The sequence below is a fragment of the Pinus tabuliformis genome, chromosome X (assembly GCF_031772625.1).
Source record: "Pinus tabuliformis cultivar Carrire ecotype Pingquan chromosome X, CPIR1, whole genome shotgun sequence".
Classification (NCBI taxonomy): domain Eukaryota; kingdom Viridiplantae; phylum Streptophyta; class Pinopsida; order Pinales; family Pinaceae; genus Pinus; species Pinus tabuliformis.
In genome coordinates, this window is record NC_142308.1 from 1,281,422,218 (window position 1) to 1,281,443,802 (window position 21,585).

At 40.5% G+C, this 21,585-nt stretch overlaps 1 protein-coding gene across 3 annotated transcripts in view; it reads right to left on the reverse strand.

The window, feature by feature from the left end:
• Positions 1-21,019, reverse strand: part of LOC149144721 (isoleucine--tRNA ligase, cytoplasmic-like) — a 739,557-nt gene extending 718,538 nt beyond the window's left edge. For 2 of the 3 annotated variants that reach the window (XR_016264930.1, XM_089449912.1), the window contains exons 1-3: positions 20,139-21,019; positions 1,947-2,012; positions 1,664-1,807 (exon numbers count right to left, since the gene is read on the reverse strand). Coding sequence is in view for 2 of the 3 variants with exons in the window: in XM_089449912.1 (XP_089306038.1) it covers positions 1,664-1,807; positions 1,947-2,012; positions 20,139-20,672 (744 nt within the window). In the remaining variant the exon portion in view is untranslated. The remainder of the gene's footprint in view (positions 1-1,663; positions 1,808-1,946; positions 2,013-20,138) is intronic. The other variant, XM_089449913.1, reaches the window with a different exon arrangement.
• Between the last annotated feature and the right edge of the window lie 566 nt (positions 21,020-21,585).

The window sequence follows — 21,585 nt, forward strand, 5'->3', positions numbered from 1 at the left end:
AAATTTATAAGCTTTTAATTAGGTTAATAAACTTTAACAAAAGGGTATAAATTAATAAATTAGTATCAAATATCTCATGGATTGTAAATTATTTAAGTTAGTTGTCACTTGAACTAAAATCAAAATTATGACGGTCAAATCTTAAATGTGACCACCTCGAGAATTCATAAAAGACCCTTCTGGGTGCCAAGGATCGATGGAGAGAACACTGGAAACCCTATTATATTGAGAAACGCTGAGACGGTGGAAAGGAGAAGGCGGTGATTTTGAACATATAAGGAGAAGGGTTACAACATAGAAGGGGAGGAACAGTGAAGGAAATTGGGAACTGAAGACTAAGTTGTTGAACTGAGAGATTAGAATTGAGAAACAGAGATTTGAGCAATTGTTCTTGAAACTTTTGGGCACGGGGGTCAGAGTACTTCGATTACGAAGTATTTTGGAGCTGGGTAGGGGGGATTGTACCCAGTTTGGTTGGGAGGTTTCAGTCATTTGGTAACAAGAGCAAAATTGGGAACGAGGACAGCCTGGGATCGACATCAAATTCAAAGAAAAACAAACAAATATTTCCCAGTGGGCTATCGCTCCATTGTTGCCCCTTGACCTAGTGGTTGTTCTCTAGGATCCCCTCCTAGGACCCCTGCTAGCTTGAGCGGTAACCAATGTTGCGAAAATCGCGATATTATCGCAATAAAATCAAAAAATCGCAGTTTTTTCACTTAACCGATAATATCGCGTGATTTTTACGAAAGTTTTTTTCTGATAAAATAGCTGAAAAAATCGCGATTTTTTTCCAATGGGAAAAAATCGTGGAAGGAATTGTGGACTGTTACAAACAAATCTGAGATCCATTACTTGGTTTGAAGAGTCTAGTGTGTCTTCTGAAAATCGATGGCATGATGTGACAACCAGAACTTGTGGAACAAATGTATCAACGCCAGACTGCCATTTTTGTATTCTCTACATTGTCTGCAATTCAATCTCTGCGTTGCTTGTTTGTACGCCCAAAAATCAGTTTTAATGTGTCAAATTGAACCTGCGTGGAGCTTGTTTGATTCGTGTTAATCGTGGAAGGAATGAGAATGCCCAGCAGTGTTGGCTCTTGTCTATTAGTGAAACACCCAGACAATGCACCCAGAAAGCGTTGTAGCATCAAGGCACTGAAAGTTGGATACGAACCTTTGCAGCATTGAGAATACAGTTATGTGTGTTTGAGGGATATTGTAAAAAGGTGGCTTCATCAGCATTGAATGGTATTGGCCCAAGGAATATATACCTAGAGCTGCAACGGTTATTATTTTTGTATTTTCCGATTTTTCCTGATTTTTACTGATTTTTACGATTTTTTCAGATTTTTTCCCCTCGCCGATATTATCCCGATTACGATTTTCGCAACACTGGCGGTAACAAGTCATACTTATTAAAAAAATGCACCACCGAAGAAAAAAAGCATGAAAGAAATCCATATGTTAACAAGTAAAACAAGATACTCTATAAAACTTTCAAGGTTGAGTCTTTCAAACTGCAACACCTTGAATGAAAAACTTTGTTGATTATTAATATAGAATGCAAAGCAGTCTATCACCATATCACATACTAAGGATAAAATACCTGATCATTCTACAGACAGAGTAAAATTCACAACAAGTTCACCATTACAAACCTTTGCATAGTCAAAATTTGCATTGACACATAAAGCAAGATTACTAGGAAGAGTCCATGGTGTAGTTGTCCATGCTACCAGGGCTCCACCATTTGGTTCATCTTTTAATGGAAAAGACACCATTATTGCAGGATCTGACACATCCTACAAAATGAAAAGTTTCATTTAGAGAGACTTCATCGACATTACAATATTAACAAGTTTGCCACATATATTTATCCTAGGTTATAATAGTTACTGTAGATATATCAAATTAATCAACTTATTGGAGCTGATAGCATACTCTGTAATTCTGTCCCGCTTCAAAATTTGATAGAGAAGTCTTGCAGCCTGTGCTGTATGGCATAACCTGTGATGAGAAGAATACATGTCAACATTTTATAGGCCTCATGTCCAGAAACTCTTTCTTTAAATGTGTACTAGACGAAATATAAGGAATTCCAATCAAGAAGTAAATGGTGTGAGTTTATAAATACAAACATTCTGACAACTGTGCATGCACATGACAAGATTATATGGGATTTCAAAACTTCCACAAACACAGCTTGAGCACTTCCAGGGACATACATACTTGACCTGCTTAAAAACGAACAACAGCTTGTATAGCCCTTAGTGATTAGGCCTCAACTAACGATTATCATCTACAAACAAATCATGCGTGCCAGACACTGGAACAGACTAAAATTGGCACTACCAGTAGAGGGAAACAAACAGCTTTCTCATCAAACTTATGAACAGCGTAGCCTTAAATGGTTCACTTTGGGTTCATAGAAAAGCACAGTTCCTATTTATCAGCTCTTTCTGAAGAAATCTACCATAAAAGAATTAGCAATCCATTATCGGCCCTATCTGCCTTCTGGTTGTTATTTATGTGAAGTATTACAAGCTATTTATACAGTGGCATATCCCTAGGGTGGGATTTCGTTCCACATTAATAATTAATCTACTCTACTGTCAATGAGTTAAAAGAGCCTTAACATCAACCTTAAAAAGATCCTTGTAAACTCAGCTCTTCATCTTATCTTCATGGAACTCTGCATGTGGCTCAACTGGTACAACTACCAATTCATGATCATCTAAACTTAAGTAATCTTTATCCTTTCAAAAGTTCATCAATAAGGTTTCCAAAAGATGAGTAAATAATCCCATCAATTAGTGGTCTATTGTTAGAGAATTGTATATGTGAGTAAAAGGATGATCAGGAAGAATACAAAACATTGCAACAAGTCTTGATTAGATTTCCTCTCCCTTGTGATCGAGTGGCTCCACACCTCTACTAACATTGGGGAAAAAGTAAACAATCCAGTAAACAGATTGATGCACCACTGATTTGCCCCAAGGAAGGGGTAAATATCAAAATCAAATGGTAGATTGAAATATTCCCTTCACTTATTTATTTAAATTTCCAGAATTTTCTTTTGAATTGCCTTCAGAAAAACACACAATGATTTTTTGCCAAGAATTTTCATAATGTAAACAGAATTATAGAAACAGCAACCACAAAGATTGTAAACAATTCTATTGCAAAACCCCAACTATTTTATTTATAATTCTGAGAGGAAAATTACATCAATTTAATTTGAGGAAAATCTGATGTAAAAATCGTCTGTAAATACTTGGCTGGATATTCCCTCAGCAAATTCACTGGCTCTTCTACAACTCAATCTCCCAGCAATTAGCAATTCGGCCCTCCTAGAGTTATTAATTCAGCCCACCTAGAAGTAACAAGTCGGCCCTACTGAGACTATTAATTTGGTCCTCCTGGAATGTCAATTTGGCCCCTCCTAGAAACAATAATTCAGCCCTCCTTAGATTAGCAATTTGGCCCTCCTAGAATTATCAATTTGGCCTCCTGAAGATGAAAATTTGGCCTCTTGGAATTATCAATTCGACCTCCTCCCAAAGATGACAATTTGTCCTCCTGGAATTATCAATTTGGCCTCGTCTTGAAGCTAGCAATTCGGCCTCCCAAATTTATCTATTCGGCCTGTTCCCGCAAAATGTAATATTCCAAACTGAAAATTTTGGCTAATTTAACTCAACAAAATGCATATGTAAAAAGTTCATTCATTTAATAGAAGTTTGTCATGTAAAACATAACAGATAGAGCACTGCAATCCAATAACACGATAAACAGAAAAATCCTCAGCTTATTATATTAGATAAAATGGGGATTTACATGTTGATACAACCCAAATAGCTGAGATGAGAAACTGGCCTCAAGGATCTGCTCCAATGCTGCACTGGCCCTCCAAAACTGAACTGAAATGCAACTGCTAGGCTCTCCTGTGAATTCTGGATGAATTCACCAAGGGGAGAGTTGGGTACTCGCCCACTCTCACTAAATCACCTGAGGGTTTCCGTCCTAGGGCTACTATGGTAGAGAACTGAATTCTCCAACCCACACCAAAGACAAATGCTCAAATCCAAGATATCCTCAAATGGTCTCCTCCTCCTCTTTTATAGATCTGATGGACCCTCTAGAAGCCTTATTTTATTATTATTTTAATCACTTGGTACTTTTTCCCTACTTTAATTTTAATTAAGATACCTTTTTAATTTAGGAAAATGGTAAATCGGCCACCATCCCTCCTCAGACCACTGAAAGTCACTTCCCACCATCTCATCTTGTAGATCTTCTCGTTCCAGTTCCAACAAGCTATTACACTAAGGTGTTACGTCAAATATTCCTCTCGGAATGCCACCTTAAGTGTAATTAATTGAGTTAGGCCCAATAATAACCTTGTTTTTCAAAAAAAATCGAGATGCAACAAAACGAAAGGCAAGTTGTGCAGACGATGGAATATGCCAAGCAAATGCCATCGGATCCCATAGAAAATCCTCCATGAAACCCCTTCAAAATCCCCTGGGCCCACTAATGGAGTAAACCTGCTCTTGTGACCTAGCTGCCTTTGACCCTGGAAGTCTACCCTAACCACACCATAAGGGAAACCAGAAAATGAGCATGACACAAAATCTAGTAGGCCTAACAATGGGACACTCTACAAGGCTAACACTAGACAAACAGAAAACAATGTGGTAGTGGCCTACTATCACCATAGCTAAAACCCCCTGCTCTTTATGGACTCTCACCAATGGGAGGAGTCCCGATATGATAGAGGTCACTTGAAATAGGTATTCTAATGCTGATGAGTAAGGTGACCTAAATAGGATCTCACAAGAAAGGCTCAATGTAGGTTCAAGGGTCCATTAGCAGGCAATTCGCTTTCTACAAAGAGACCTATAATACAAGACATAAAACCTAGGGTTTGATAGATTTGATGTGTGTTGGAGTAACCCAAGATCAAGGCTATGGGAAAGTATTTACAATGTGTATTTGCAAATTCAAGGCTCGTGAAGCCCTCAACAAGCCCCCAAGTTGAAGCAATACTAGCCTAGGGTTCCCTCTTAGGGAAAACAACTCAGGCAAAGAAATTTATGGACAAGATTGAAGTTGATGCCCACCAAAAGGATAGATTTTGTGGCAAATACAATCCTCTTGATGTTTAGGCTCTCCAATCCCGAAAATTTGCTTTTCCTAGATATTCGCACCAAGCCCTAGTTAGCAAGGTTGGCCTTAAAGGGGTTGAATTGAGAGGAAGAGAAATAATGGACTAAAAGAGAGTTTGATCACCAACCAAATGGACCAGTCCCTTATCCCTTGGGAGTATGGAGTAAATGATGTTTCAAATCAGCCAACTAATCTTTAAGGAGGCTGAAATTTTGATGCCCTAGCAGCAAAATTCCAACAATTACCTATGCAATGGAGGATAGATTTTTCATGGGAGAGCTACCAAGAGTTAACCACTAAGGACATTCATTCACATGTTATGTATGAGTAATGCATGCAATAGATCATCTAGCTTAGCATCCAAATATGTTTTCAATAAATTAGGAGACAATTGCAGTACTAGAATCAACAAAATTCCATACATTAAACATGAAAAAGATAGATATTCAACATTTATATACACTTACAAGATAACATCAAAGATTCCATTCCATCATCCAAACAATAGCACCAGAGCACAATGATTTAGCTCCAAATATCAAAATGCATCAAAGGTCTGACTTTCTCCACAAGTTCGAGAGGTCGAACTATACAAGAAGGCCAAATATCCAAGTGTAATGTGATGATGAGATACAAATGAAAGGTTCCTCTACTTATATGAGGAATTTGAATCCTATTTTAGCTTATTAGCCCCACAAAACAATAAACTAATGTGCAAGTAATAATATGGGTCATAAGTCGATCTAGTAGTAGCTCATAAAAACAAACTCAAACAACCCACACGTGTCAGCCAAAATAGTGATAATGTTGACATCATGCTAGTGTAGGCCTCTTCTAAGCAAGCATTGCAGATCAAAGGTGCCATGAAATGTGTAGAAGCCCTCTAAAATCATCCTCTTGGGGTTGACCCGAAGATCTCTCCCAATCTCCCTCTGTGGACCCCAGTTTTGGCTTTGGGTCACAAAGGTGGTCTCATGGGTCTCCAAGTGGCCAAAATGCTTGTATTTGCTCCAATGTTGAGACCTCCCAAGGTGCTCCTAGCTCTCCCATGTCTCAATGTGTGCGACCATCCTCATCTGGGCCATGGATTAGATGCCATCCCATCTTATTAGTGCTAAGCCTGTTGGGGGCATGTTGGTCTAGGTGCATCATCCCATAAAGTCAACAATGTGGGGCAAAGTGATAAAACGTTGTGGCTGTCGGAGGTGTCCAAGGATGCAAGTGATGCTCTACAACTATTTGGAGTCCCATGGCTCTCAACGCCTCACTTATGGGTGTCAATATGCCCCTTTGCAGGACTTGGACCCCAATTAAGTTGCCCAGACCTATAGATGGAGCCACCTGCTAATCACACAAAATATCAAGTGTTGCAACTTTCACCATTAGGTTACATTTAATCATTATTACATCTAAGTGAACCAAGCTTGAAAGGAATGGACAAATTAACACTTCATAGAAGGCTTCCCTTCCAAAATTATGGCTCTAGTAATGTAATGGTGTTACCTCACTAGGTAAGAGTGGTTAATAGATGACCCTATTAAGTGTTCTCAACCCCCAAGGGGGAGTGACATGTCCCTGGTCTACCCTTCAATCAATAAGTGCCATGTGAATAATAATGGAACAGAGAGTAAAAGACTTCATGGCCAAGTGCCATGGTCAAAGGGACCAGCCTGATGGGGATCCTCATCATGGGTGTATAGATGTGAGGGGGGAGCAATCATGGATGCATGAGATACCAACTCAGCCTTTGTTTTCCACCCCTCTTTTGTGCCTTTTACTTTTTCTTGATTTTATTTATATTATTGCTTGTACCTCAAGGGTTATAGCTTGATTTGCATGATGTATAGTATGAAATTTCCACAAACTGCAACAACTGAAAATTGTTGAAATTTCTAAGTCTAACCCGTTAGAAATTTTCCTGCACTACCTGGTTTATTCCACCTGCTTGTTTAATTACTAACAAGTTATTTAACCATATAAATACTAAAATAAACACAATGCGGTCTCAACCATTTACAAATCAACAACTGAAAGAAATAGACAAACACACAAGGGACGCCGTTACTTTTGGACAATCGTCCCCAGAAAAACCCAACTTGGGAAAATCGATGTAGCAGTTCTGAGGGTTTTATTATTAAGCAAATTTTCTTGAGTACATTGGGTACCAAACTGGCTAACTCGACAGAGAAAATAATCTGGCAATAATACCTCTCTTCGGAAGCAGATATTCTGAAAGTCTGCTCCACGAAACCCTCTCCAGCACCTCTCTGAGGCACTGTGTCAGCCCTCCTGGCCTTTGCATCAGCCTGAAACCCTTTGTGTCACTTATGCAACCTCTACGTCACTCATGCAGGCCCTTCTGGCCTCTGCGCAGTCACTGTTGGCCTCTGCAGGGCTCCTGCTGGCTCTGCGTCTACCTCTCTACCTCTACGCTGGTCTTCTGGCACTATTTCTTCCTCTCTGCCTTGCACTCACTGCCCCTCGCTGCAACTACGATCACTTGTTCAATTTCTCCTAGCAAACCCTGCTCTAGAAAATCGAACTGACTGATCACTCTTGACGTATCTCCAACTGACCCTCAAGCCTCCTCTTATACTTTTTTCTGTTGAGTCTTCAAAGGTCGAGATTACATCTCTAATCAACGGCTAAGATTAGATTTGGCTTAATCCATGTCATTTAGAACCTTCTAAACCAGTTTTATATTAATACCCATTAATATTTTTATTTTCCTAAGTTTAGACTTAGAAATCCATTAAAAATATTAACTATTTTAATATCTCTTTCACCGGGCAGAATTTCCCCAAACCATTTCTGGGTCTTGGAGATCTCATGTGCTTTAGCCTCTCCACCAATTTTCATGGCTAGAGCACATCTGATGCTACCCCAAATCAACACTCCCTCTTAGCGAGGAATGTGCTCTAGTAATGCTCCATCACTGAGCATCACCCTGATCATCCAGCACCGGTACCTGTGCTAATGCTTGGCCTTCCTACCCAACATCCTCTGCACTGCTGCATCCTATACTGCTGCCCATGGCTCTACCACTGCCATTGCTACATATGTACGGTAGCTCCTCTGCATTTGTGCTGCTGCTGGTCCTTCCTCCCAACTTTGCATCTGCACTGCAGCCCTCTCTCCTCATGCTGCATCGTGCTACCTATAGCACTACCACTGCTACTGTTGCACTGCAACGAAATTACTGAGACGATGGTAACTAATCTACCCAATTACTGACATCCTTGTCAGGCTAGAAACCCTCTTGATGTTGAAGCTCTCTCTACTGCTATCATGTGCTCCCCCTGTTGCCTCTACGCTGCTGCAACACCTTTGTGCCTCTCGCACCGCTGCAAACCTCTTTGTGCCTTCTTGCACTGCTGCAACCTCCTCTGTGCCTCTCGCACTGCTGCAATCCCCACTGCACTACTACAAATCCCTGCACTCTAGCACTCTTTGCCGCTTCATCCGCATTTGCTTCTACCGTCATCCGTCATCCTACTACTGTCTCTCGAGGCTCTTGTAGCCGGATATGATCCAAGAGTTTGGGTACCTCAAGGATCCTGCCCCTACATCTCCTGTAGTCCTCCTGACTACAACTCGATGTCTCTCCATCTTCTCTCTAGAGGTACATGAGCACTCATGGCACAATCATCATCATCCTCTACCTCCTTTTCTTCCTTCGTTGGCGCTGCCTTGGAGTTAGACACTGGGTTGCATAATGGCCCAACTCCCCACAGTTGAAACACATAATCTTGGAGAGGTCCTTTTTCTTCCTCTTCCCTTGTTGCCCTGTAGATGCCAGAGTCACATCCTCTTCCTCCTCTTTCTTGACCCAAGCTCCTTTGCACTACTTCCCGCCTTGGTTAGTCGTCTGATCTCTTCTTGGCGAAGAGCTACCCACAGTTCTTCCCAATCTAGAAGATTCGATATGCCCAAAATGCTTTGGACGGATGTCTCCCACTCCTCGGAGACTGCGTTCAGGGAGGTCCTCACCATTAATTCCTGATCCGGCGTGGCCCCTATGGAAGTCAGTTGGTCCTGAATCTCCTGCAACCTACTGAGGAATTGATCTATCTGCTCCCCCTTCTGCATCTGATACGACCACAACTGATTCTCCAGTAGCATCTTCCTCTACACGGAAGTGCCTTGATACAACGTCATCAAGGTATCCCACATTTCCTTTGTCGTATTCTTCTCGACAATATGTTGGACTACATGATCCTTGACCCCATCAAGGATTATGCATTTCGCCTTGGCCATCGCATCCTCATACCTTTCGTTATCAGCTAGGTCGACTGGGATAGCCACGGTTCTCAAGGCGAAGGCCTTGATGCGATGTCTATCCAGAATAGACAGGATCCTGGCCTTCCAGATGACAAAGTTGGACGCCCCGTCCAGCCTGTCCTGATCCCTCAGTCCGTTCATGGCCATCTCTCTGCTCTTCTTTTCAACTCCTCTGAGTCTCTACTTCCCTCCTGGAAGTTCTCTCTTCGACTCCCTCTGAGTCTCTACTTCCCTCCTGGAAGTTCTCTCTTCGACTCCCTCTGAGTCTTTACTTCCCTCCTGGAAGTTCTCTGCTAGACTCCCTCTGAGTCTCGATTTCCCTCCTCGAAATACTCTTGCCAACAGTCGCACCTCTTCGATCTCCTATGCTCCTGCAACACTGATCTCGATTTCTTGGCTAGAAACCTGCCTAGGTAGCGACTCCCTCTACCTTGGTCTGTCCCGTTAAGTACTGTTCTACCTCGACAGCAACAGCACCCCACCAACTTCACTCTCCACAATCTTCCAACAGCTTCCTATGCCCCAGCAACTGAAGAACTGAGCCTCTAGGTTCTGCACAATCCCGACAGTGGTTGAATCGCTTCACTAGCCAATTGCGTCACTCCTACTTGGGTAAGCAGGATGATGTAGCTCTTTGAGATCCTCTCACTGCTTCTACATTGGCGCCTTCTCTGGCTCAAACTGAGGACACAGGCCCTCTATGTCACCCCTTCTCTGATGCTTTTTGCTTACGAACATCTTTTGTCACTCGAGACAGTTGTTTCGGCTGCAAATTCTCTGATTCAGCAGGTGCATTCAGCTCTCCAATGATCTGCAATGCTCTGATACCATGTTGAAATTTCTAAGTCTAACCCGTTAGAAATTTTCCTGCACTATCTGGTTTATTCCACCTATTTGTTTAATTACTAACAAGTTATTTAACCATATAAATACTTAAATAAACACAATGCAGTCTCAACCATGTAATATTCCTAATTAGCCATGGCTAATTGGAATATTCGATTTTGTCCAAATTTTACCTTCTATAGTTATTTTGTAAATAAAAAGTGAGGAAGGGGGACATAACTCACTTTTAGAATAAAAAGTCACTTCCTAGTAGCACAACGTTGTGACTTAAAGGGGAGCCAAGGGGGCCTAAGGGGGACGCAGAAATGGAGCCCACGCAGACACATGGAGGGACTGCGCAGGAGGGAAGACACACGTGGCAAGAGGAAAATCACATAGGAGGAGGTGAGCCTTAGGATTGAGAGAGGCAAACGCTATAAATGAGAGAGGAGCCCCCTCATTTTGATCATTTAGACTTGGAGCACGCTGGCTATTTAGCTAGTCTGCAGCACTGTTTAGTGCATTGAGTGTCTCCGTTTGGAGATCTCACCCTTAGCCCCGGGGGACTTCGAGTGCCTGCTCGGGCAAGGTATTTCCATTGGCATTTCAGCAGTAGATACATCAGCATTTCAGCAGCAGTAGTGGCAGCGTTTTGGAGGACTGTGCAACACTAGGAGAGGGACGCAGTTCTGAAGGACTGCGCAGTACTGTGAGAGGGACGCAGTTCTGGTTTGGGGGTTTGCAGTGGGTGTTGTGCTGAGAGATAGATCAGGGGATCAGCGCTTGCAGCTGGAGAGTTTTTGGCAGGGGTTTCAGACATATTTTTGGAGGGTTGCATTGAGTGGCATCGCAGAGCACTGAGAGACTGCACAGAACCCCAAGGGGGTGATTTTCGAGGGTCGACCATTCCAGTAGAGCTTTCTGGGTTTTTCTAGGTTTCTTGAGTAGAGTCTGATTCCAGAGTTTCAGCCTTTTCTGAGGAGGAGAGCAGCTCCAAATCCTCATTTGATTTCTAGCAGCAACAGCAGCATAGCAGTTTCCCAGCAACTTGGATGCAGATCAGAGAGGGCCATTCCTTCGCTATTCTGAGTATATTTCTTCACTTGCCTAGTGCAAGTAGAGGTGCCACCTTCCTGATCACCTACTGTACTCATTTTATTACTCAGTATAATAAAATGGCTTAGCATTCTCTCTGCATTTCTTGTGTATCTGCTTATGGTTTATTCGATATATATGTATCATTGTTATTTGTATCTCTTGGAGCATTCTCGACTATTATACCACTTGTGTGTTTCTATTATACTCTTAGACAGAGTCTGGAAAGGGCCAGGTAGTCTCCGGATCTCGTCCTCTTTTTAGAGGCGACATATCTGGTAAATTCCCTCCCAGTCCATCTTTGGTTGGAGTTTGCTCGTGTTTGTGGTATATTCCTGATAAGGGATATTACAAAGCATTTACAAATCAACAACTGAAAGAAATAGACAAACACACAAGGGACACCGTTATTCTTGGACAATCGTCCCCAAAAAAAACAAACTTGGGAAAACCTTTGCAGCAATTTTGAGGGTTTTATTATTAAGCAACTTTTCTTGAGTACACTAGGTGCCAAGCTGGCTCACCCGACAGAGAAAATAATCTGGCAGTAACACCTCTCTCCGGAAGCAGATATTCTGAAAGTCTGCTCCACGAAGCCCTCTCCAGCACCTCTCTGAGGCACTGCGTCAGCCCTCCTGGCTTCTGTGTCAGCCCTAAACCCTCTGCATCAACCCTCTGAGGCTCTACGCAGCCTCTCTAGCCCTCTGCGTCGCTTTTGCACCCTCTGCATCACTCACATAGGCCCTTCTGGCCTCTGTGCAGTCACTGCTGGCCTCTGCGTGGCTCCTGCTGGCTCGGTGTCTGCCTCCCTGCCTCTACGCTGGTTTTCCGACACTATCTCTGCCTCTCTGCCTTACACCCACTGCCCCTTGCTGCAACTCTGATCACTTGTTCGATTTCTCTTAGCAAACCCCGCTCTAGAAAATCGAACTGACTGATCACTCTTGGTGTATCTCCAACTGACCCTCAAGCCTCCTCTTATACTTTTTCTGTTGAGTCTTCAACGACCAAGATTACATCTCTAATCAACGGCTCAGATTAGATTTGGCTTGATCCATGTCATTTAGAACTTCTAACCCAGTTTTATATTAATACCCATTAATATTTTTATCTTCCTAAGTTTAGACTTAGGAACCCATTAAAAATATTAATTATTTTAATATCTCCTTCACCGGGAAAAATTTCCCCAAACCATTTTTGGGTCTTGGAGATCTCATGTGCTTTAGCCTCTCCACCAATTTTCATGGCTAGAGCACATCCGATGCTACTCCAAATCAACACAAAATTATCTCCTAACTTATGCAATTTATTTGTCTTATGTTAATTATTAACGACAAATATTGATAAACTCACACTGCAATTCTTCATAAATAAAATACATTGCGAAAATAAATATTAGAACTGAGAAAATAATGCACACACACAATAATTTTGACACTGTTATTTTTGGACAATCGCTCTCGGAAAAACCCCGAAAGGAAAACCAGTGCAGCAACTGAGGGTTTTATTATTATCTTCAGCAAAATAGAGAATCACAACTTATTTCCTTTCCATCTAAGCTCCGACAATTTTATCTCATTGGAAAATAACTGGGAAAACCATTTTCCCTCCAGCAAATCGATCTGGCCTCCTCTTGGCCACTCGCACTCCTCTCTGGCACTCACACTGTCTGCCAAAAATGCACACTGCAGCCTCTGGGAAATTCGCACAGCCTCCAATACTCCTCCCTACAAGTCATTCTGCCTCCCTTTGCCTCCTGAAGCTACTTGCACCTCCTTTCAACAACTCTCCCGGCAACTGGAAGTGATATATTGCTCCTGCGAGTCGCACTAGGGAACTGGCTACTTGCACTAGCTGAATATGACCTCCCGCTAGAAAACTCATTCTTCCTTTCCTGACTCTGGAAAACTGGAAACCCCCTGGGAGTTTCTCTGGAAATTCTCACTATTGAATACCTCGTTGCTAGTGTCTCCCTAGCTTCAACTATGCCCTTGCTGAATCCCTGCAACTGGGTAGTCGAACTACTCAAAAGTTTTTTGTGTGTGTTGTATATCTTCTCCAAACCCCGTCGACTTGCTCTTATAATCTTTTGTTGGACTCTCAACAGCCATGATCACATCTCAATCAATGGCTAAGATCATTTTGACTCCATCAATTCACTTTTCCGGAAGTCTCTAGAGAAAAATCGATTTCCCTCAATTAATCTGATTTAATTAACCAGATTTCCTAAGTTAGACTTAGGAAATATTTAATTATTAGCTCATTAATCTAATTGAGGTGTTTTTTGCAAAACCTTTTCTGGGTCTTGGAAATCTCGTGTTCCTTAGCCTCTTAGACACCATAGAGACTAGAACACTTGTCCACTGCTACCAAAAACTAACACTCCCTCTTAGCGAGGAAGGTGTTCCGCACTACTCCCAATTTATCGTTGAAGAAAACAAACTTTGTCTCACCCAAGGCCTTCGTGAGAATATCTGCAACCTGCTAATCTGTGGGAACATGTTGTAGCCGAACTGATCTACACGGCTAGTGTCCACCATCTGTGATTGCAAAATATTACAATTGGTTGCTATAAATTATCAAACCTCTGGTAAATTTCATTTCTTCACTGCTACTAGTTGATATGACATCCTAGAAGCAACTTGGCCCCTCTAAATCAATTTCGCCTCCCTCTAAGACCCTAAATCGACCTCTGAAGTTGTGTACCAACAAACTCGCACTACTGGGAAAATAACTTAGCCTCCACTAGAAATCAAACCATCAAACTGAGAACTACTTCTCCTCTGCAAATCAATCTAACTAGCAAAGTACCTTGTTGCCCCGACAACTCCCTCTGCCTCAGTCAACTCGCACTCCCGGAGAGATTGCATCCTCCCTCTGCAATAGATCTCCCTCTACCACTGAGAAGCTGGAAATCTTTGCAAAGAAAATACTCCAGCAATCACTCTCCACCATGTTATCACTGCCTACTCTGATTCACCTACTACATGTTGTCGCTGAACCAATCTACGTTTTCGTTGCACTACTCGGATCTCACACTATTGATGCCCTTGCTCTGCCGCTATCATTGCAATAGTGAGTCTCAATTTCCTACAAAAATAACTTACATGTCCTTCCCTTTAGGGGCTAGGAACACCTAATAGGGTGGTTTGTTAACTACTCCTACCAAGAGAGGTAACACCATAACATGTTCAAAGCCCCAAATCCGAAAGAGAAGCCAAATATGAAGTATCCATTTCTGCCCTTGATTAACAAGCTTATTCACTCAATTGCACTAATGATTATTGTATCCTAAGGTGAGGAGACACATTGGATCTTATACAAGATTGGCAAATGGTTTCACTCTGGGCTTGGCCTCCCTATACGAGATCCAAGCCCACCAAGGGATCATATTGACACTTGTAGGGGAAGCGTTGAGAGCCATGGGTTTCCATCATGTGACATAGCATTATCTCATGCCATGGGCAGCCTTAGTGCCTTCAGCAGCTTGTTCATTGCCCACATTATATGAGAGATGATGCACTTGGACTAGCACTACCCGCAACTAGCTTAGCACTGTATACAGGGTTTGGCAGATGATCTGAGGCCCAAAGGAGGTTTGTCTCATTCTTGAGACATGGGAGGGTGAGCACCATCTTCCATGCCCTCATTTGGAGCAGTCTACAGGCTTATTTTACACTAGTAGACCCATGAGACCACTACTTATGCCCCAGAGCCACTTTGGAGCACCACATGATGTTTTCCATGGAGATCAAGGAGCCACCCCCTTGACTATCATTTATGGAGCACTCTTCTTCATCATGGCACCTTGAGGACTTGATTAGGCCTTCCAACGACCCTCCTACACCATTGCTACATCATTTCAGCTTCATTTGGATGGCTTAACTTAAACCTTATGGCTATTTGGTGGGCTTGTCACCAAAGTTATTGTTATTTTGCACATTAAAGTGAATTTCGTGGCATCTTAGGATAATTTGAACTCTTAGAGGCTCATATAAATAAAGGAGAGCCTCATTTGCATTGAACATCATCATCACTTCTTGGATCACTCTCTTGAGAATTTCACACTTTTTCCTTGGAATGTCTATTGAAGCTCTTTTGATGCATTTCAATATATTTGGGAGCTGAAATTTTGTTCTCTCTTGGAGCCGCTATCTTGATCAATGTTTTAAAACTCTGACTCGGCCGAGGGTCGACTCTGACTCCGACTCGGCCGGCTCGATTTCAATGTCTCGGTCGTTGTAAAAAATACATTAAATATTTATTTTTTATAAAAACACATAATTTTAAAGATTTTCATTCATGTTTCCAAACACACAGCATTAGAATATAGATAGAAGACAACATATGATCAAAGTAGGCACATGAATATATCCATTATATCAAAATGGCACCCAGTGCACTGTCCAATACATACACGATGTTGATATAGAGATCAAAACAAAAACACATAACCAAGGAGGCTATAAATGGCCTCTACAACAAAAGTCTGTGACCAGTACTACTGGCAACTGCTAGAGTTGCCAACATCATCTGGCTCAGTGTTACTTGGAAGCAGGAGCGAAAGTGGGGAGCGAGAGCGAAAACGCGAGTGGGAGCGACATTTTCAGAAGCTCCTGGTTTGGGAGCGAATCCCGGAGGAGTTCAACAACCAATGTCACTAACATCAAGGTACATAGAGGGATTGGTGCTCTTGATTAAATACGAGTTCCATACCCTAATACATGACAAAATTCAATGGAAACATTGCAATCCTCCAATCCTGAAATCCTGAAAAACTGATAAGTCTGCTGGATTTTGAATGAAATCTAAAATTCTACTTTCTCCATATGAAATCCAATGAGGCCGGAACCACTCTCAAACATCCTGAGTCATTTCATGGTAATGTTAAAAATTTAAGTAAAATGATGAAATTTAACATCCTGAGTCACTTTTACTTTAAGAATTTAACATTACCATGAAATTTGAATAGCATATCAATACTAGGAGAGGGGAATGGACCCCAAATAGCACTTAACCAATTTAGAAAACACCTTGGAGTCCCCAACAATCAGCTAAATGTTAAAAAGTTAAAAAAAAAATCAGAAAAATCCTTGTTTTTTTTGGGTGACTGGCCGAATTTAATGACTCGGCCGAGTAAATGTGGAAACGGCCAAGTTGGCCGAGTCACCGAACCGTTTCCTCCACCGAGTCATATTTCTGGGCAATGAAACGGATCAACTCGGTCGTTTCCGTTTCGAATCGGCCGAATTTTAAAACTATGATCTTGACCTTGGATTGGATATATCTCTTGTTATTTAGTGCTTTTATGTTGAAAATTTTCCATGTAATAATGTCTAATGTGCGAAAATCTTGCAATTAACTAGTTTCTTTTTATGCCCTAATTATTGAATATCATTGAAAAGATTGTTAAATTACAAATCTGTGCATGTTACTCATTGAATGGCAAGTAGATGAATGTTCCTAGTGGAATTAAACTTGTTTTTCTTCCATAAAAGTCCATTGATCTTGGGTGGGTAAATGCTAAAGAGTGATAGCTAGGGCATCACAATTTAGCCTCCTTGAAGACAAATTTTAGCTGAATATCAAATCACATAGACTCCAGAGCCCAAGGGTAAGACACAAATCCAAGAAAAATTGGTGATCACCTTTATCTTACCTTTCTTTTTCTCCAAAATTTTCGGCCTCCAAACCTAGACGGCCTTGCTAGGGCTTGTTGTGAATTCCTTTAGGGGAGGAAATTTTCAATTCTACTTGGATAAAGTACCGCACAGGTGTCTCCCCTAGGGTTCCTCAAAGTTTCACAGAATTCCCATGGTACATTTGTGAGAAAATGGAAGCCCTAGCTCTAACTTTGGAAGCTCATCTTGAACGTTTAGGTGTGTTGCCTTTCTTGAGGGTTTTGGCACATAGTATTCAGTGGACTAAATCATTCAAACCCTTTCTCTCATCCCACCTTGACATTGAAAGCACTTTGGACAGCCTTCTCCCACAATTATACATAAACCCTAGGTCTCATGTGGTCCCATTCTAAGTCCTTCTCAAGAATAGTGAAAGCTTATATAAAGGCATATAATCATCTTACAAAGCTTCTTGAGAGGTCCTTATCATCTCTAGAGCCTTGACCTTAGGCATCCTTCTCATTATTGAATATCATAAACCCTAGGTCCAGGTTTCTTCCTCATAGGTCTTTCCTGGAGAACCATTAGCTTCTCTGGAAGCATTGAGCCCTTATTTTGAGCCTCTCCTTGAATGGGCCTTGGAAATCACTTCATACCTTGTCATTGATCCTATCATTTCAGGTGATTCCCTTCATGTCGAGACTCCTCCAATCAGTGAAAGTCCATAGAAAGCAGGGGACACTAACTGAGGTGACAGTGGGTATTTGTCCCATTGTTGTCATTTGGTCTAGTTTTTTTGTCCCTTAGGTACTCCTCCTAGGACCCTTGCTAGATTGTGTGCCAACAAGTACTCCGCACAATTATGTTTTTGCCATTACTTCACAAACAAATAACAAAAGCATAGCAGAAACTTGGCATGTTGAAGAAACAATTGGAGCAAGTCATAACTGCCCCCCATTATCGAAATCTTGGTGGCAGTTGATAAAATTCCAGGAAGAGGGGTAATGACTAGGCAGAGAGTCAACTACCGGCAGAAGGTTACCAAACAGCAGCAGCAACAAAAGAGAAAGAGTTGATTGGTTTCTCCATTTCTCGACTGAGTACTGTCCTTCTGTCTTCCTGCCAATTTTATGGTAATTTTTAACATCTTCCAATCACTCTCTTCCCAGTGACAGTTCCCCTGTTCCAGGCTGAATTCTTTCCACGTCCTGTTATTGTAATGTTTCCATATCTGCACCAGGAGCCACATTCAAAATCTTGGCCAACCGAGAAGCCATCAGTCTTATATGTTTTGCAGTCGTAATCTTTAATATTTAGACTCCTCCAGAATGACGAATGCAAATATATTATCAAATTTCATTCATGAAATCCTCCTTTTCCTCCATGTTTCGGAGTTGTAATGTTACATCACTTTCACCTTCATTTTATTTACTCTCTCTAATTGCCACCCAAATTCTTCTGAAACTTATTGAATGGCAAATGGTTGAACATTTTGATTTGATATGAGGCTTTTCCTTTCACTCTGATAGGGAGGTTCTATTTAGTAAGTTTATTTTCTTGTTTCTACAGTTTATATTTCTTTCTTTGAAGCACGGACACAGAATCAATAAGGTAAAGTAGAATAGGATCTGAATTACATTCTGTTTATGGGTTGTATTTTAAGGGAGCTCCACCTTGTTTATGAGTTGTATTTTAAGGGAGCCCACCTTGTTGTGCCAAGAGGCGTTTTAACTTTTTACAACTCAGTATGGTAGAGGTGTTGCCACGTGAGTTATATGTACATCATTCATCATTATATGTTAATTTCAAAAATATATAAATAGCCCTTGCAACAAATAATAATAATATTAAATGTTCCTCACATGTAAATACAAGCATAAATAAAAAATCTCTCTATGAAAAAGAGAGAATGGATATATACACATAATATAAACACGGTTGTATGGAGAAATTAAAAACAGAGATACCAGATTTGCATATAGACAGAAATACTATAGATATTAGATATTATATTTACATAGAAAGATTGTGAGAGTGTAAATATAAAGATATCCAAAAATTTAGGGATTTGATCTCTGGACATTTGAAAGATCCGCAGTTAAGTCGACACTTGAAAGATCCACAAAGATCCATGGTTAAGTCGACACTGGAAAGATCCACGATTAAAATGGATCTGCATTGGTATAAAAACAAAGAGGATTTCTTTCAGCTTCCTAGATCCATTGATGACTTTTTGATCTGGGGCAAGAGTCCAGAGGATTTCTACATAAAAGCTTAAGCAATAAAAAATCTGTCAACGGGCATTGGGTGTGCCATTTTGTCTGTAGTAGAGAATAGCAGTCAGAGTAGAATGACGGCAAGCATAGTAAACTCAAGTTTAGAAATTATTATGGTTTATGTGTATGTATGGACAAATGATTAGCAATTCTGTCAAATACTAGAAAAGGTCATAAAAATACAATCCAGGGCCCTGTTTTGCTGATATGTAATTCCTCCTCCTAGAGAAGAGGGTAAAAATGTACCTTTCGGTACCCCATTTTCCTGATATGTAATTCTATAGATGTGGAACAAAATCCTAACAAAGAGAGTAAGAGAGTAGAGATAGTATCTAACATCGTATCAGTAACAACCACAAGTCAATGACAACCCTCAAGGCATTATGCCAAAACTACCAGCAATGTTAATATCAAAGTGAGGGGAAATGATATCAAATTGGCCAAGAGAATTGCACCTGATTGTCAGCTTTTAGATTGACAAAGCTTTTAGTTTAGGTAATAATTTATAAACCATCTCTATCTCACAATTCTATTCACGTCAAATTATATTATTATTCACAACACACAACCAATAGGAATGTTAACACACATATCAATATAAATATAATGCCACTGAAGAGTTTTATCAGATAGATAACCACCAAAAAAAACACAAAAACATGACACCAAAACCATTGGTGATGTCAGCACCAAAGAAAAAAAAATGCTATCACATCAACCCTGGACTTCCATCCAAAACCAACTTTCAAATTGGCGAAGGTTAATTTTAAAACAAAAATAAGTGTGTTTCCATGATCTAAAAGACTGGATATCGGATATGAAAACATCTTCCAATTTGAAATAGTAATAAAAATATTGATGAGGACCTTGAAGCCTTGGTATACTAAATCCTTGTGCCAGAGCTGCTCGAACACCCACCACACACTCTCCATAAACTGAGGATCGAGCGTCTTATAGTCATTCTGAAAATCGATCCACCGGCCGACCCTGGTAACAATTTTCTCCCATTCCTTTCTATACTGCATAACGATACTCCGACATTCTTCGTTATACTTGCCGATGCCCATGGCTAAGACCTCATCTCTGCTATTGATGCCTAATTTAGTGTCAATTTGGAATTCCACGGGCAAGCCGTGGCAATCCCATCCAAACCTCCTAGTCACATGGTGTCCTCTAGCAGTCTGATAGCGAGTGACTATGTCCTTTATTGTGCCGGCCAGAAGGGTACCGTAATGAGGCAGACCGGTGGCAAAAGGAGGCCCATCGTAGAACACATATTCTGGTTTTCCTTCAGTTCTCTTGAGCTGAGTATGGAAGGCGTCCATCGCCTCCCACATTTCGAGTATTTTTTCTTCCTGCTTTGGGAAGTTGAAATATTTGCCTTCGCAGACATCCTCCATGAATCCGCTTCCAGTTTTGTTTAACAGACCCAAATGATTGAACGACTGCAATAATAATAGTATTTCTCTCCTCTGAGATGCACAGGGAGTGACTCTCGCGTTGACTTCAGTCTATGATATTCAATGTGAAGATATTTGGTCTTGACGTATTTCGTGAGTGAATTTCAATGGGTATTTTATCAGCAGAGGTCGAATTAATGGTAAGGGCCGCTATTTGAACGGAGGTAGCTTGAAAAACCAGGAATGGCCACCGGCTGGAGACTGGGGATTCCTTTGCCGTGGCCTCCAAGAGAACTGTATGTTCGTTTGAAATTCCGCTTGTCCCGACACTGTTGTCGACGTCAATTGTTAAATATTGGTATACTTATTTCAAAATTCTGGTATCTTATCTCTGCCATTTTAATATACAAATTTATTTTATTTTATATATTTTAGTTTCATTTTATGCGAGGCAATCAAATCTTATTTATTTTTTTATTATTTAGGTGTGCTTGATATATAAAAGGATATGAAATGTTTTAATGGTATTGGAGTAATTTTATTATCATATTTATAATTAATTTGTATAGTTTTATTTTAATTTTGATTTTTTTAAATGGAAGGTAAAATTTAAGGAAATATTTATATTTTGAAAGATTTGTTTTTTTAGATAGTAGATTTGAAGTTAAAATAGATATATGTTATCTTTAAGAAAAATGCTAATAAAATGTTTTAATTATAAGATTTTGTTTTGCTTTTCCACTTGTTTTATATAATATATACATAGTTCACATTAAAACATTTTATTTATAATTCACATTTTCCACATTCAAATGTTAATATAATAGAATATATCTATGAGTTATAATCTCTCTACACATATATACATTGAATTATTTTTGTTATTAATAATTTTTTAATTGTTGCATGTCTA